At 37.3% G+C, this 17,500-nt stretch overlaps 1 protein-coding gene across 17 annotated transcripts in view; it reads left to right on the plus strand.

The window, feature by feature from the left end:
* The window catches only part of Ssdp (Sequence-specific single-stranded DNA-binding protein), a 78,569-nt gene that overhangs the window by 29,534 nt on the left and 31,535 nt on the right, over window positions 1–17,500 (plus strand). For all 17 annotated transcript variants that reach the window (XR_016480505.1, XR_016480504.1, XM_090172852.1 and 14 more), the window contains exon 6: window positions 1,489–1,530. Coding sequence is in view for 15 of the 17 variants with exons in the window: in XM_090172852.1 (XP_090028978.1) it covers window positions 1,489–1,530 (42 nt within the window). In the remaining 2 variants the exon portion in view is untranslated. The remainder of the gene's footprint in view (window positions 1–1,488; window positions 1,531–17,500) is intronic.

Here is a 17,500-nt window from a genome sequence, read left to right on the forward strand (position 1 = left end):
TTTCTTCATGCGCCCGAGTGTCTCTCTTTGAATAGTCTTACTTATTGCACCAAATTCGCCTTAATTGTACAAGGCCTAGACGTATTTCAATTCAAACAAATATTTACTCTTTTTAACAAGTATTTTGCTAGATAAATAATAATTCAGTCTCGTTTTGTTGAGTTGGAAAATTATAATTATCAGTATTTGTATTTAAACACTATAAATATATTTCGATATGTCACGTAAGCTCGACAGAAATATAAGGTCATCCTCTGAAGTTGTTAAATATTCGACTCCGAAGTAAAAACGGGAAATGTTTACGGTACAAATCGGTTCTTACTTGATGTTTGCTTGATGAGCGCTTGTCGTTATAGTGACGTAAGAAGTTACTGAACGCTGTTATTTCTAGTCAGCGCTGTTTTAAAAGATGGCGGCGATTAATTTTCCGGGTCCAAAAATCAAAGGAAGCGAAAAATATTATTTTCAATAATTAATGAGTTGGTAAATGTCGAAATTGTTGACGACAATATTAATTTTAAAGCGATATTGCTGTTCTATAGTTGATTTTTGGCTAATAATAATCGACTAGGTAGTGATAAACCATCTAAACTTGTGTTTTTGTTTAAAGTCTTTAAGATGTTTAAAGAAAGTCAAAGAAGTGTGAGCCCTCTAACTCTAACAAGGAGAGTACCCGAGTTGTTTATTCCCGATTTAGTTCAAAAGTCGGGCGTAATGTAGACAGACCTATATGAGATATGAAATTTCCCAAAATGGCGTCTTAAGCTAAGGACTACTACACTATGGAGTTCAAAATCGTCAATATTTCACTAATACCCGCTTACAGAAACCAAAAAGTACTACCTATCTCACACGGAAACTGTCTATTCAAGTTGAAACAGTACCGCCATCTATCGGGGAGTTGTCTTAAAATATTTTTGCTTAACACTGTAATTGAGAATTTGACAAATATTTTGCTATTTATCATGTATTAAAAAAAATTCTTTAATTTCGGCTTGATTTAAAGAAAGAAAGATAAGGGAAAATGTTCTTACAACCATAACTAGATGGTGCTAAATACAGTGGGGGAAACGTTGGGTTTTCGTTACAGAGTTAGAGGATTCAGGAGAGACTTTTACGTTCTCCTTCACCTTAATGCGTTCTTGCTAGAGGAAATATCAGCTTCCTTTGACGGTGTATTAGCTCTATTTGATTCGCTCGATTTTGAGTCGAATGAAATTATTCGCTGCCGATACACATTTGATTCACGCAATATAGAATTAAAATATACTAGCGTTGTTAATTTTCCGGAAAACTAAAATGCGGAAAAATTTCCAGATAATTTTCCGCAAATCGGAAAAATAAAAAAATTGAAACAAATTAATTTTTAAGGGTTTTTAATTTTGTTTATCGATATAAAATGTCTTATAACAGTAAACATACAACAAAATATTAATAGTGTTACTTACAACACTAAAATATACTTATAAAATAATTTTTACATTTCAGGGTTTCGTAAATTCTGGGTACGCAGTCAATGGAATAGCACATGTAAGTTTTGTTGAATTTTTTTATCGTGCCATTTCTTTTGAGTGTCTTTAGATGTACGCTTTCGTAACCTACAATGCCACGCACGGTGCATGTTAAAAGTAATTAAAATCGGAGTAATGTCAAAGTCAAAGTCCCTCGCTCATTGCAACGCGCTCGCCAAGTTTCCGTACCCGAAAGCCACCATCTTCGCGCCAGGCAACCCGAAGAAAGCAAAGCTCGCGCTAAAGACCCTTTTGGGAGTTGCAATGGTATCCTGGTTTGCCCAAATCAATACAGGCGCGCGTTAACAATACACTCGAAATTCGGGTGATATTTACACAAATTCCACGTACCCTCGTTAGTCGTTAAGGGGGAAGACTACAGTGGCCATTGTCTCCTTTCGCGCTATTTCAAGCTGAACTCTTTTAATTTTGTATTTTAACTTATAAAATTAATATTTAAGTGTAGAACAGCCTCTTGTTTAGTGACTAAAATAACTTTGACAATTTTAAGTTTAAAAGTAATTAAGTTAATACGTTTTAATTCGAACCCCCGGAGCTAAACAAGTTGGGCAAGCGCCCAAACTACCCTTTAGTTAGGACCTTATATCTCGTTAACTATTAATATTAGAATTATCAAAAGCCTAGAGGAAGGTTCAGCTTAATAAGAAAAATATAATTAAATTATGTAATTGTTAAAACAGAAACGTTTAGCTTGAACGAAAAAGAGGCTTTTACTGTCAGTGTAACTTTACAGCTAAATTCCATACGATAATTCTGTTAAAACTTCGTTAAGGAAGGCTATGGCGATACTGTCCTTTTGGAAAATAGTAACAGGTGTTACTTCTGCAGTGTTCTCACTATGATCATTGACCTGTCTGAAGGCTGATGCGCGCGGCGGGGAGGGTCGGCAGCCTCCTTAGCATCCTCCCCCCCCCCCCTCCTCCGGTTCCTTCCGAGAAGCTGTGGTTCGTTGCTTAGCAACGTTGAAAATAACAGGGGGGGGGGGGTAGGAAAGCCTAAACTCGACCCACCCTTCGCGAAATTGGGCTGTTTGAAGTCTTTCGAACAGAAAAGGGATCTTTCCGTAAGCCGCTTATGAAAGTTCCTACCCCCACCCCCTCCCTCAAAGGTTATCCCTAAACTTATCTGGAAGTCAAATAAAAGCGTGTTTACGGGGAAGTGAACGCGCGGACTCGCTATCAGATAACTTATCGATCAATTCTACTGATTAGCGAGTAAATTTTGCGCGTTTACATTTTTACCTTGTAAACGCGACGTACCAAAGTTATTAGTCGTAGCGAAGAGTTTTAGAAATTAACGATCATTAAATACACGTTTTCCAATGAAAACAAATAAATACCGAAAATAAATGTTAAAATATTTCGGTACATCTGAAAATAAGTCGTGAAAATTGAGAACACAATGTTGATTAGTTTGCGCAGAATGTCAGGGCCCTATATCCTATATTTTCAAAAGTGTTCTATAACATCCCATATCTTAGCAAAATCCCCATTAAGTCCTATAAAATCCTATAATTTTGATATTTTGCCCATTTCAAATCCCGCCACTCAGTTAAATTCGGTTAAATTTATAGTTTTAGCTGTAGGATAAATTCCTATACAAAGTCATTCTAGTCTATACTTTTGTTATTGTTAACATGGTTAGCTACTAGTATATTTTTGTGATAAAATTGTTAAATTGTTTCTATTTTTTAACTGAAAATCAAAGATTTATTTCACTAAATATAGGTTTTGTTTTGTGCATAAAGTTAGTAAATGAAATAGCATATAAAGTCCTATAATTTTGAAAAAATATTCCTATAAAGTCCTATAATTTTTAAAAAATATTCCTATAAAGTCCTATAATTTTTAAAAAATATTCCTATATAGTCCTATAATTTTTTAAAAATATTACTATATAGTCTTATAATTTTGACAAAATATTCCTATATAGTCCTATAATTTTGACAAAATATTCCTATATAGTCCTATAATTTTGACAAAATATTCCTATAAAGTCCTATAAATTTGACAAAATATTCCTATAAAGTCCTATAATTTTGAAAAAATATTCCTATAAAGTCCTATAATTTTGAAAAAAATATTCATATAAAGTCCTATAATTTTTAAAAAATATTCCTATAATTTTGACAAAATATTCCTATAAAGTCCTGTAATTTTGACAAAATATTCCTATAAAGTTCTATAATTTTGACAAAATATTCCAATAAAATCCTATAATTTTGACAAAATATTCCTATAAAGTCCTATAATTTTGAAAAAATATTCCTATAAAGTTCTATTTTTATAATATAATCCTTTTTCCCTATAAAAACGTGAAAGATTTGAGTAGGGTCCCAGGAATGTCTCATTTATGTAGCGAATACGTAACTTCAATTAACTTTGCGGCGTGGCTTTACGAAGGTGCTCTGGCCAGTCAATCAGTATACGTGAAAAGAATTAACGGCGCGTATAACAATAAAATAATCCGTGTTAAGGTCTGGCAGAAAACGATTAGTAAAATGGTGATTCGCGAACAAATCTCATTTGCATCGAACGTTTAAAAAGCCATTTCGTGTGTGTGAATTGGAATTAATTTGCTCGGCTCATTTCGGCTTGACGTCCGATCACGCCGGCATTTCCCTGACGTCATTTGGACGCGCGAGACGTCGGCGAACGTCTTTAGCACGCGCGCCGCCCGAAATGACTGTCTCATTCCTCGGCCTGTCCTTCCTTCCCCGCTAAATGACTCTCCCGTTATTGATGAAGACGCGAATCTCGGCAAAGAACATTATCATCGCGCCCGTGCCAGAAACATTCTCGTTTTGATTTTCCAAATTATAAACCTCGAAAGTTATTTCGGAAATTCGAAATTGGAGCTAGGAGAATGGAAATTATGGAGTAGATTGGGTAGGTAGGCTTGGTAACGTTAAACCATTGAACTTAATACCATATAGATATCTAGCGGAAATAGTTTGAACTTAAGAAAATATTTTCGTCTGCTAGTTGTTGGCACGCCACGTGTTTTTATAGTTTTTACAATGAAACAAGGAAAAGCGTTCAATTTAATTTCTCAAGAACACAAGTAATCTGTTTTTTTTTTTCGAGGAGTTGGTCACTCCGTGAACTCGGTGTACACTGTCGTACCTCTGACTGTGCTAATAAGAGTTCGTGAACTCTTTAAAATCCGTACCTTTAACAGTACTAAGTAAGCGAACTCGGTGTACAGGTCATCCGAGAGTGACTTAGTAAAAAAGATAAAAGTAATGGTAAATATATATTGTTTAATTTAATTAGATATGACAATATTTTGCTACTAAAACCAAACATTCTGCTTCCTCCACTAATTGAAAATCAGTTTCCACTACTAAACCAAAGAAAAACCCGTTACTATTTCTTATTTCGAACGTATAGCAGACGAAATTATATGTACACGCATATATGTTAATCTAGTAACACTGCCTGCCGTAAGATGGTGCTACTGGCTTAGGTTTTAGCTTGAGCTACGTTAGTGTAGGTGGGACGGGGAGCCCGTATTGATGGAATACAGTTTTCCATTCCAGGATCATATTCCTAGATTGGAGATTTTAGAGTAAAATTTTCGGGTTGATGTCAGATTTTTATTTTTATTTTGAGAATGGATTGTCGTTCGGATTTATTTGAAATAATGTTAGGCCTAATCTCGGTAGATTGCCATCGAAATGAAATCACGTAAAAAAAATCGGGGTTGCCACACGTCAGGGAAATCAAGGAAATAGCAGATAATTTTAAAACTGAAAAAAAAAAGTCGGGGAAATTTTAAATTTGTAAAAATTCAGGGAAAAGTAAGGGAATTAAAATTTTGTCTTGGGACTTTTTGAAGGTAATTTTGCCCTAGATCTATGACAAATTCTATGATTATCATTTATTTCGTTGAAAGTGTAGCTAATTTTTTCAACATTGCAAAATTATAACCTTTTTACTGAAATTCAAGTCCATTTTAATTTATTAACTTCTAATAAAAGTAAAATATAACATATATATTAAACTTATTATTTACCATGGTGAATATTAGTAGAAATTATGTTTAATTCAGAGAAAACGGCATGGTATTAGAAGATAAAACTTATTTTATACAAGACGTTTCGAGCCGAGGCTCTTCTTCAGTCGTTCGTTAGTTTTAATTTAAAACTAACGAACGACTGAAGAAGAGCCTCGGCTCGAAACGTCTTGTATAAAATAAGTTTTATCTTCTAATACCATGCCGTTTTCTCTGAATTAAACATAATTTCTACTAAAATATAACAATTTATTAACTTTTGAAAAAAGTAAAATGTAAAGTTAGATTGTCTAATTTTAGCCTTAAAAAGTCAGGGTCAAATTCCTAAAATGGTCAGGGAAAACAAGGAATAGTCAGGGAATTTGAATCTAAAAATTATGTGGCAACCCTGAAAATCGTCGACGTTTCAATAAGTAGTGATATCATAAGTCTATAAATTTTTCATAAGTTTGTCACTTTGCGGAATATTTTACTGAGAGCTAGTCACTGAATGACGTCATCACAAGAAAAAAATCTCCTATCGAGGCTCTTTCAAAGGCTACGTGTGACGCGGGTGCAAGCCGACGCAAAACGGTGACGAAGCACGTAAAGCAGTCTTATATTGTGAAGAATAGGAAGTTTCACACTTATGTACCAATATTATACACTTATGGTGATATGACCATCATCGAAAGTTAGTGAACAGACGTTATCGTATAGATTTAAAATTTCTAAGCTTGATTTTTCCCAAATTGGGGAGTTTTAGCGCCCACTACTCCGCTGTCTAGTCGTTACCGCGTAGAGGCGAAATTTTCCAGATTTCGCTAAGGGGGGAGGGATGGGTGAGTTAACACCGACGAGGAAGACGTATAGGTAAAATGCCGCTTAAATTACGGCTATCGCTATCCGACAACTTCTGTTCATTAACTTCTGGCATCTTGTAATATCATCGACCCTCCTAATTAACGCTTATTTGAAATTATCATACTTACTTGGCGCGAATGTAATTCGACACGTGGCGTCCAACATGACTTATAACTATAACCCAATCAGTTTAAATATTGGAATCGTCGTTCTATTTGACTGTCTGAAATAACATCATCAACTGCTATACTGGAAAGGCGACATTTCGATGAATAACGGCGCGGGACCAACGACTGTATTGACGCCGCTGAGGACCCCCCTCTTTTATTCGCGTTCGGCTAAGTATTAAATAATAAGTCCGTCCAAGGCCCGGGGGGGGGGGGGGGGGAAGGTTTACGACGTCCGCGTTTGACCGAAGCCCGAGAGGAATTGTTAACGTAGGCTCTAAGCCGACTGCCAATCGCGCCCTTTCCCTCGCTCTCAATTATCGCCGGAGAAGCTCGCCTCCGAAACGGTAATTTATCAATCTAACCGTTTAGCGAAGGAGTGGGCGTCCCTAGTTGTCCGCTCGCTTCCATTCCGCTTTGAATCAATGGCGAAGCTTTAATAGTCGAAAGCGCGGGGGGAGGGTGCGGTAAAGAGTAGGAAATTTTCAAATGGGGAGTGCGCTGGTGGGGGGGAGTAACTAATCGATCTATCGACCGATAATGCCTAGCCTCTTCAGGGCCCGACGTGTCCCTCGAAATAGAACCCCTTTGCGCCTCCCGCCGGGCTCGCTTCTCCTCCGTCCTAGTCATGCGCGGTAGCCCTCTCGACGTTTTAGTAGTCCAGACTTATCAAAAAGACCTAACGTATTTTAAGGCATTGACGAAGAATAAAAAAAAACAAGATGTGACATTAATGTATCGACGCTAATTTCGCTTTATTACGTTGATCGACTATCAAATTTAGTTGTGATAAAGACTTTTTAGTTTTATTGATTGACGAGCGATAATTGAAGGATTTAGTTCCGCTAATGCGTTTTCTACGAAGCGCCGCTTAAAATCGCGACTTGGTACCTAATATCCTTAAATGATTTTTCAATTAGGAACCTGTAGAGGTGTTTCCACAGCCTAACACCCGCGCTCGGAGTGAAGCCTACGGTACAGGAACCGCGGTTTGTAGATCCCTCAAAAAGCCTTTAATACGCGGTTTTATAGTATAGAATACTACGGGATTACTTAATAATAAATTTCTTCGCAATAACGATTAATATTGCTCGACTTAGTCTTTTCAATTTACGCCTAGCGACCAACGCGATAATTTTACGGGTTCGCTTAGATGAAAATCCGGCTAACTTCTAACGTTGGTCGCTAGGCAAAGGCGTACCGACCCCGGTTAAGGGGGTTTGTATTTAACCGGGTGCCAATCTAACTATCATGTGGGGGAAGGGGAGCAAAACACCCCCGTCTTTAATGTCCAATTGTCCCTTCAACAAGGGATAATTCTTATTCTTAATTTTATAGAATTTTAATAATTCTATATTGGGGGGCGCCATTTTGGAACTTTTAACCCGGGTGCCTTATACCCTCGGTATTAAACTGGAAAGGTTAATTAATACTCGGAAACAACTTCATGATTTGCTCCTTAACAAATCCGCCCGTTGATTGTCGCCTAATCTATCGCGTTGTCCAATTAGCAGATCAAACACGAGGAGGGGGATCAATCTTAAAGCGTAATCCCCGTATTCATTATCAGGGTCACCAGACTTCCTATATTTGATATATTTTCCTATTTTTTTAATGCCTTCCTATAATTTCCTTTATTCTTACCTATTTTCCTATAATTTCACGGTCTTTTGAAAATGAAAGAACCTTTTTTGTACGTGTCATCATCTACTGTAAATACTGCCATTTTCGAACAAAATCTTGAAATATACGAGCTTTGTAAATCCGCTAAGTGATCCAATAATCAGGGCTCCCACCAGGTCCCTAAAATACCTAAAAGCCCCTACTTTTTTTCGAAGTCCCTAAACCACCCTAAAATCGGAATTTGCTCCCTAAATCCCCCTATTTCTAGTAAGTTTGCTGAAAAGTACCATCGGCTTATAATATTGAACCATAATTATATCGATTCACGTTTATAGCTATAATTTACTAAATCAGGTGGCGCCACGAGCTCCGCTAAATTGAAATATTCGGTAAAATTCATAATGAGCCTCCCTGTCGTAAAGTTGAACTATATCTGAGTATATCATTTTGAGTAAATAAATATTAACTGTATAAATTAACTAACTAATCGAACCTAACTAAAAAACCTATTGAAAAAACTCATCTAACCTAACCCTAACACTAAAGCTAGCCGTGCCCGTGGCCCCTACGATTCATAAGTAATTACCCTGCAAAGCCTAATTTACACGTCATTCCTCTCGACAGGGGCATGCGCGAGACCGTTAAAACAAGTTGTCCCAAGGTATGAAAATCTTTGTAGAATGACCTATTAAAACTAAGTAAGTTTTAGAAATATCCTATTTTAAAAGTAATTTTTGTAAAAATTTAAGTTTAAATAATTATCCATTTTTTTTATTAAAATGGTCCCTATTTGGTTCCTACTTTTCAAAATTTTGTTCGTATTTCGCCCTATTTCTGACCTGAAAAATCCCCTATTTCCCTAATTTGTTTTCAGATTTTGGTGGGAGCCCTGAATAATGCAAGAAAGCAGTGTACAAAACATTATCAATATTCTAGGTGATTCAAGTCAAAGTATACTGATATGCAATAATTACCTTATTATTTTCCCCATGTTTTCTTAGCCTATTTAGTTTCCTATAATTCGCCTATTTTATAATTAGCGTATTTAGTTTCCTGTATTTTCCTATAATTCGCCCCTAAAGTTCTTATTTTCCTATAAAATTTTCAAAGCTTACCTGGTCACCCTGCATTATTCTGGACAGACAGAGAGAACGACCGCAGCAGCCTTTACGCAACCTCTGGTTTATAAAGTCACCGCTGCAGCCGGAATAAAAAATCTCGCAGTAAGAAATAATCGGCACCGTCACGAAATTATCGATGAAATCTAAAATCGATATTCGCTCCCCTCTACTTCGTGACGTATCGTAGCGTGAGTCACGTGGTCTTGTTTAGCGTCTCCCCCCCTCCCTGCGCCTCGTAGCGCCACCAGTGGAGTGAGGCGTCGCGTAAGCATCTGTCGATGCGACAATGACAGATTTTAACCTATCTTTTACTTTCTCGAAATTAGTCGCTTTCTTATAAATTTCGTCGTTCTTGAATACGGGAGTATTTGCTGGTTGTCACAATAACTTGTAACATAAATAAGGTCTATAGCCGCCCCCTCCCCTCGGGACATTTCACTTCCTTGATTAACGACGCACCCCTCGAAAGATTAAATCCGATTTAATCGTGATTATTTTGATTAAATTCAATTTAATCACGATTATGTTGATTAAATCATGTTTAATCACGATTATTATGATTAAATCATGTTTAATCTATAATTAGAATGTTTAAATCTGATTAAATCGATAATTATAATGTTTAAATCTGATTAAATCCTGATTGAAACGATAAGTATGATTAAATCGCGATTAGAAATTAGAACGAGAATCAGAATGATAATATTGGTGATTGGAATGATTATAATTGTGCGTGATTAGAACGAGCTGATTAGAATAATTTAATATGTGATTAGAAATATTATTTCGTATTTACCGCGCTCGATAAAATCGATTATATTGATTAAATCGTGATTATAATGGTTAAATCTGATTAAAATGATTAAATCTGATTAGAATGATTAGATCAAGATTAGAATAATTAAATTTCGTTTAAATCGTGATTAGATTTTTTAATCACGATTACCCTGATTTAATCATTTGACTATGATTAAGACGCGCCCAAAAGGGAAGTGACCTGCCCCTCGCTGATATCCTTTGTCTCGTTCCGCGCCGAATAAGACGTCATCCGCCATCGGGACTTATTTCCAGCATCGCGATTCCAATGGTCCTGAAAAATTCACGATTCCTATCAATTCCGAAGAGAGAGTATTACGTAAGAGAGGTAATCGTCGGGAATCCGCGTGGTAAACATTGTAAAATGCGCTCTGGGGGGCCCCGCCCGGACTCCGTCTTACTAACTATACATATATATTGAATGGGACCGACGAAATGCGGTAGCGACGCCCCCTATCGCTCGTGCGCTGAATTAATAATGGTCCCTTGTCTACTATTTCATTCTGAAGGGGCGCAAATAGCCGTTTATCCTCCTCGCCGCTAGTCTCGCGACACAAATCAACTATTGTCGACAAATAATTTCTCAAGGATGTACCTGTTGTCCTTTCAATCGGCCTTTTGTTCGATTTTATATTTAGGTTTACATTGTACCATAACTAACAATTAATTTTATACGGAGGGCGTAAACATTACACGTGTTCCTTCGCGGTGTTCACACCGTCTAAACATTACCCGGACTAGAATTGGCCCCGGCCTAAAACAGGGTTCGTACACGACCTGGAAAACTAGGAAAAGTCGGGGAATTTGAAAATGATTCCAAAAGGTCAGCGAAAAGTCGGGGAATTTGAAAATGATTCCAAAAGGTCAGCGAAAAGTCGGGGAATTTGAAAATGATTCCAAAAGGTCAGGGAAAAGTCAAGGAATTTTAAAATGGTCCAAAAAAAGCAAGGGAATTTTAAAATGACTCCAAAAAAAACAGTCAAATAAATTTTTGAAAGATGTATTAAAAATACATAATAAATATCTTTCAAGATTTTACCTCAAACCATTCATTTATTCTAGAAAAATGGTCAGGGAAAATTTGGCAATTTGGTCAGGGAAAACCTGGAAATTTCAAGGAATTTAATTCCGGAAATTTTGCACGAACTCTGTAAAAATTTTCTTAGAGATGTTTAATTATTTATCAGCCGTATTTGTCTGATGAAATGAGTTTATAAAGTCTGTATAATAACGCACTTCATTTCAATCTAACATTATTAGCGGTAGAGCCTATGCTAACATGTTTTAATCGAATAACATTAGCCTGATACGGAGATAAATACTTATTTTCGCGCGGAAATCATATAGAGAGAACCGAATGAAACCAGACTGGTGCCATTTTAAGTCTTGAATTCGGATTTGTATCGTCATAGAATCGATAATTCAGCAGTCGAGTGCGCAGTGGTTCCAAGAGCCAATTCTTTTTGCAAAAATTATATAATGGTCAGAGTTAAATAAAATTTACATATTTAAATCAATGAAAGGACTAGGAGTGACGTAGCACGAAGATTATCAAGCTGCGCCCCTTAGCGGAGAAGTTAGCTTCGACTTAACAGGGCTGCCACAGTACCAGGTAAACCTGGAAAGTTCCGGGAATTTTTAAACCTTGTAAAAATCTCCAGGAAAAGTCAGGAAATTTTTAAAACTAGTACAAATCGCCAAGGGAAAGTAAGGAAATTTTAAAAACTAGTACAAATCGCCAAGGGAAAGTAAGGAAATTTTAAAAACTAGTACAAATCGCCATAGGAAAGTAAGGAAATTTTAAAAACTAGTACAAATCGCCAGGGGAAAGTCGGGAAATTTTAAAACCGAGTAAAAACTTTCCAGGGAAAGATCGGGGAATTTTTAAACCTAGTAAAAAATCTCCAGGGAAAAGTCGGGTAATTTTTAAACCTAGTAAAAAATCTCCAGGGAAAAGTCTGGGAGTTTTTAAACCTAGTAGTAATCTCCAGGGAAAGATGGGGGAATTTTTAAATCAGTAAAAGATCTCCAGGGAAAAGTCTGGGAATTTTTAAACCTAGTAAAAATCTCCATGGGAATTTTAAAACCTAAAACAAATCAGGGAATTTCAAAAACTCGTAAAGATTTCTAAAATATGTATAAATCGAAAATTTCAAAATTTTACCTTAAAATAAGTCAGGAAAAATTTGGAAAGTCAAGGAATTTGAATTTGAAAAACGTGTGGCAACCTTGCTTAAGGAACACAGGGTTTTGTTTGGAGCATTCGATGGCCATTAATGATGTTAGTACATGTTGAAAAAAACATCAATCATAAGTTACTTTAAACCCGGTCAACAAGTAGTTAAGGGTCCAAAAAGGTCACTTTTGCACATATTGACACGTGATTCATTCTAAAACAAGCAATCCATCCACAATTTTTCGAACGTTTACTCGAAACCATTCGTGTAAATTCGTTTTATAAGTTTCCTTTGGCAACCCTTGCACGAAGTACAATTTTACAATTTGGAAATAAAGTAATTAAGGGCCCAAAATTGGCTAGAAAATATCAGTAGAGTTAAAATAAAAGGTTAAATATATCTGACGTAAACAAAAACTCTAGACTAGTGTATACTAAGTATTTAAAAATAATTTACAACGATTACTGGTACACTATAATTTTTTTTAACATGTTTCGGCATATTGGCGTATACATCTATTTAAATGAAATATTTCGAAACACTGTGGAGTGCCATAGTTTCATCATATATTGCCAGTATTTATTCCTTGATAGATTTAATATAGTGCAATTCATGACCAGTTAAATATAGCACATTTTGGTCAATTTCAACACTCAAGCCCCCTGTATATTTTGAATAATAGATGGTACTGCAACGAATACATTATAGAAAGTGATGGTATATGTCGACTATAGTTTGAACCTCCCTGCTTAGTTAGAAATTAAATTTAGATGAAATTAAAAGCTTGGCTTAAAGGCCTAGTATTTCTTCTGGCTGTCGCCCTTGAAAAATTCTTACCCTCGGTGCTTCGCCTTGCATTTATACCATGTTCGCACGGAGAAGCTAGGGTAACCTAGGAGGGTCAAATAACCCTCCTAGGTGAGCATTTTTACAGTCCGAACGCTCGGCGAAAAGACGGACGAAAAAACCGGAGGCGGACCTCGAAGATGTTCGCCTCCGGTTTTCTGATCACCCAGGGGGGTGAGATACCTATAATTTTCTTCGGTGCGAACAATTGACGGATTACGGGAAGTCCAGTTCCGAGAACTTATGCACGTGCGAACGCTTTATGGTACCTTCTTTGAGTAAATCTGATTTAATCATGATTAAAGATTAGATCGTTATTAAAATGATTGAAATGTTTCGAATAATTTAATCGTTATTATTTTGATTAGATCTTGATCTTAATTAATTGAATGAATGATTAAATCGTGATTATTTTTATTAGATCTTGATCTTAATTGAATGATTAAATCGTGATTATTTTTATTAGATCTTGATCTTAATTGAATGATTAAATCGTGATTATTTTTATTAGATCTTGATCTTAATTGAATGATTAAATCGTGATTATTTTGATTAGATCTTGATCTTGATTGAATGATTAAATCGTGATTATTTTGATTAGATCTTGATCTTGATTGAATGATTAAATCGTGATTATTTTGATTAGATCCGATTTAATCATGATTATATTGATTAAATCCGATTTAATCCTGATTAAAGATAATATCGTGATTAGAGCACCAGAAAATCGAAATAGCTTTGTGTTGTAAAATCGGTGCAGAAAAAGAACGTGTGAAAGGTTTCCGGAGTTTCGAAATTCTGGGAAAACGGAGAGAAAAATTCCTCGTCCGAACGGTCACCGCTATTCACCTGGGAGGGTGAGCTAACCCCCCAGGTTACCCTAGATTCTTCGTGCGAACATGGTATTACCCTTCCCGCAAAACATGATTTTGGAGAAGGTGTAGCGGCGTGCCTGCTTGGCGATGGGGACCTTTTGTACGTGTCAGTTACAGGGTTGCCACGGTACTTGGAAATGAACAGGGAATTATAAAAATTATTCGAAAAGTCAGGGAATTTGAATATGGATCTAAAATTCAGGGAAAAGACAGGGAATTTTTAAAAAAAAGTCTATAAATCAGGGAAATGACAAGGAATTTGAGTTCGGTTGCAAATATGAAACCTTTACTAAAAACTAGGATTAAGAAATACAAATTTTTGGCACAAAATAGGTCAGGACAAATATCCGGAGATGGTCAGGGAAAACCTGGAAAAGTCAGGGAATTTGAAATTGAAAAAAACTGTGGCAACCCTGCAGTTAGCCTCCCGCTGATTTTAGAAGGCGTCGAATGACAACGCTAATTCGGTAAAAGAACAGTACCGCGGTGGTTGGTGAAGTTCCAGTCCGACCACGTTCCGATAGATGGTTTCCATGGCGACTTAAAGGTCACAAACCTCCGTTTTTAGACCTACCGGGATCCCCATAGAAACGGGATTAATAACAAAAGAGGGGGCCCCAAATTAGATCACTGTAACGAAAGGATTTCGATCACTCGGGCAAAAAATATAGAGTGCGCGCGAGAGAGAGAGAGGGGGGGGGGAGCTCTAACCCTCCCTTTCAAATTCGGCACCTACGCCGGTCCTCTAGTTCCTCGCACTCTACACGTATATTCTCCAAAAATACACCACCTCCGCGAAAAATGTTTTTATAATGCGAAATCGCGGTCCGTTGAGCCAGAAAAATTAAAAATAGCTGCAAAACTAAAATAAGCGACTAAGCTAGGCTCTGTTTCCTTCTCATTCTCAATATTGGGACCCCATTTTCACAATTTCAATTCCGTGTCCTGTCTTTGAAGTTAGTTTTCTTTCTTCACTTACTCCCCGCGACGTTTACATATGCAGGGTTGCCACACGTCAGGAAGTTTAAAAATGGCCCTAAAAAGTCAGGGAATTGTAAGAATTTGTAAAAAGTCATGGAATTTAATTTTATCTAGACACTTTTTGAAGGTAATTTTATTCCTGATCTCTTACAAATTCTGTGATTATTATTTAGTTCCTCTAAAGTTTTGCTAATTTTTTAGCGTTGCAATAAGCTTTGTACTGCGATATAAGCTGATTGCAATTTACTAACTTTTGAAAAAAGTAAAATATAAAGTAAAAATTTTTTAATTTTGGCCTTAAAAAGTCGGGGAAAACAAGGAATAGACCGGGAATTTAAATCGGAAAATATTGTGGCAACCCTGCTATGATACGGAATAGGACCTTTTCGACTAATTATTGAAAAAACGACTATTGTATAAGTATTCAATGATTATCTCAATTTCGCGTTTCCAAGACTTGATAATATATAAATATTTGCATGTACTAATTTACAGGCCTAAATAATTTTGACCTTAAAAATTTATTGTAAGAGATCGCGAAATTAAATTTTATTTCACTTTTAATTCTTTGCCCCCGCCACATCTAAATCCGGGGTTAAATAAATTTGGCGCCGAAAATTGCATTAGAGCGGCGTATTCTGGTCAAAAAAGAATTGACACCATCCGGAGGATTTAGCGAGCTATAAATTGCAGGACGAAGACGCCAAACGAATAGCAGGGTTTAGTTTCGGTATCGGTTTTTGTAATTTTAGAGGCACGCGAGCGTTCCACGTGCTCCGCCACGTGCTCGGGCGGGGGAAAGGGAGAGTTGTTCGCGAACAAGTGGTTGGGAACCCGTTTTTGGCTGAGCAAACATGGAAATTTGAAGATTTAGACAGTTAATCATTCGGAGGCGAGACCTCTCGATCTTTTGCCATCCGCGCGTTATTGGCGGAGCGACTCTTCATTTTCCTTCTCTCTCCGCCGATTTGAGAAGCTGCCATAGCTGTCACGACGTACGCCGATCTCTGGCGGCAGCGACGGACTCCATTCATAAAGTTCTGCCGGCGCCGAAAGTGGCTGCGAGATCGAGCCGGCCCTACTAGCGCCGCCTCGCCTTTAGCGCCCTTTTCCCGCGCGCTCCGTGTCCCATAAAAATTCCGCGCGCGCCGTTCGTGGGACGTGACAGATTACGCCATCTATCAAGGGGAAACGGAAATTCGACACGTTTCCTTCGACGCGTAATTTTTATTTCTTTTGGGTGCCTTATTTGTTACTTTCCACCGGGTATAACGTGTTGATCTCTTCCTTAACCTTTTATTGGTCTATCGCCCTTACGTGATTTGCCGCCCCTTTTCCATCCCCCCTCTCTTGCGGGATTCTTCTTCGCCCCCATCCCTTTAGATATAATCGGAACATTTTGGTGTTTCTTAGACGTACCGATTTTAATCAAATTAATACGTAATAAAAAAGATTTATGTCCGTGATAGACATAAAACAGACCGTAACATCTGAATTAAGGTATACGAAAATCAATAGTTTGGTTAGGTTTTTTAATTAAAATTTTTTGATAACATTTCTAGGATATATCGTCTATACAATATTTTGCCTCTGGTTTCTTTAGAAGACTGTCAGTGACAATATTATATCGTTTATAGCGAAAAAGCTACGTGTTTTTTATCGAAAAATAATTCAAATCTAATATTATTTTAAAAAAAATTTAGAAAATCATGTTCGAATTTATAAATTTTTTTAATATTTAGAGAATCGTTCTTTGAAGGACAAATTCTTTAAAAACAAATGTCTCTAAATTAAAAATAAGTTAATTATATTCGAAATATAAATTTGGCAATAGCGTAAACTGCGAAATTCGATACGAAACTAACGTCAATTTTGGTATACCTGATTGATCTTTAAATTTGTCGGTAAACGATCGTTTTGGCCTGAACTTTTGGCATCCGTGCCTATCGAATTGCATCAGTGCATGGCCCCCGCCATCGCTTCATCGCCACCGCCGAAAGACACCACGTGACGGCCCAGTTCGCATCTCCGCATCTCTCCGCCCATCCCAATCCCTTTACAGCGTCGTTCCCCACCCCGCCGTTCCCGGTTCGAAATCAACTCGCCCTAGCACGTGTACAAGCGGGTCATTTGAGTTGGGGGGGGGGGGACGGTGGCGTTCTCTAGCGGTGACTCTTGTAGTCTCGATCGTGTTTTAGCGTGGGATACGTCGCGAGCCCCCCTTCGGTAGCCTTGGGCCGCTTCCCGCCCCCTCGTGTTCGACTTCGTTCCCCCGTTTCCAGCCCCGGCTGGGGTTGTGGAGAAACTAAGCGATCGCTCCGTTGGCATTGTGAAAGAATAAAAGAAGGGGTCGAGGGGGGGACGCAAACGGTGACTGGAACTTTTCCACCCAACCTTGCTTGTTGACGACTGAACGGTGCACATTTATTTTTTAGCAATAAATGTAGGCGGGATTTGGCAAGGTCCTTTTTATTTAAACTCATACCCCCGTTTACTCTATGG

This window comes from Leiobunum rupestre, chromosome 4, assembly GCF_980474605.1.
Source record: "Leiobunum rupestre chromosome 4, qqLeiRupe1.1.hap1, whole genome shotgun sequence".
Taxonomy (NCBI): domain Eukaryota; kingdom Metazoa; phylum Arthropoda; class Arachnida; order Opiliones; family Sclerosomatidae; genus Leiobunum; species Leiobunum rupestre.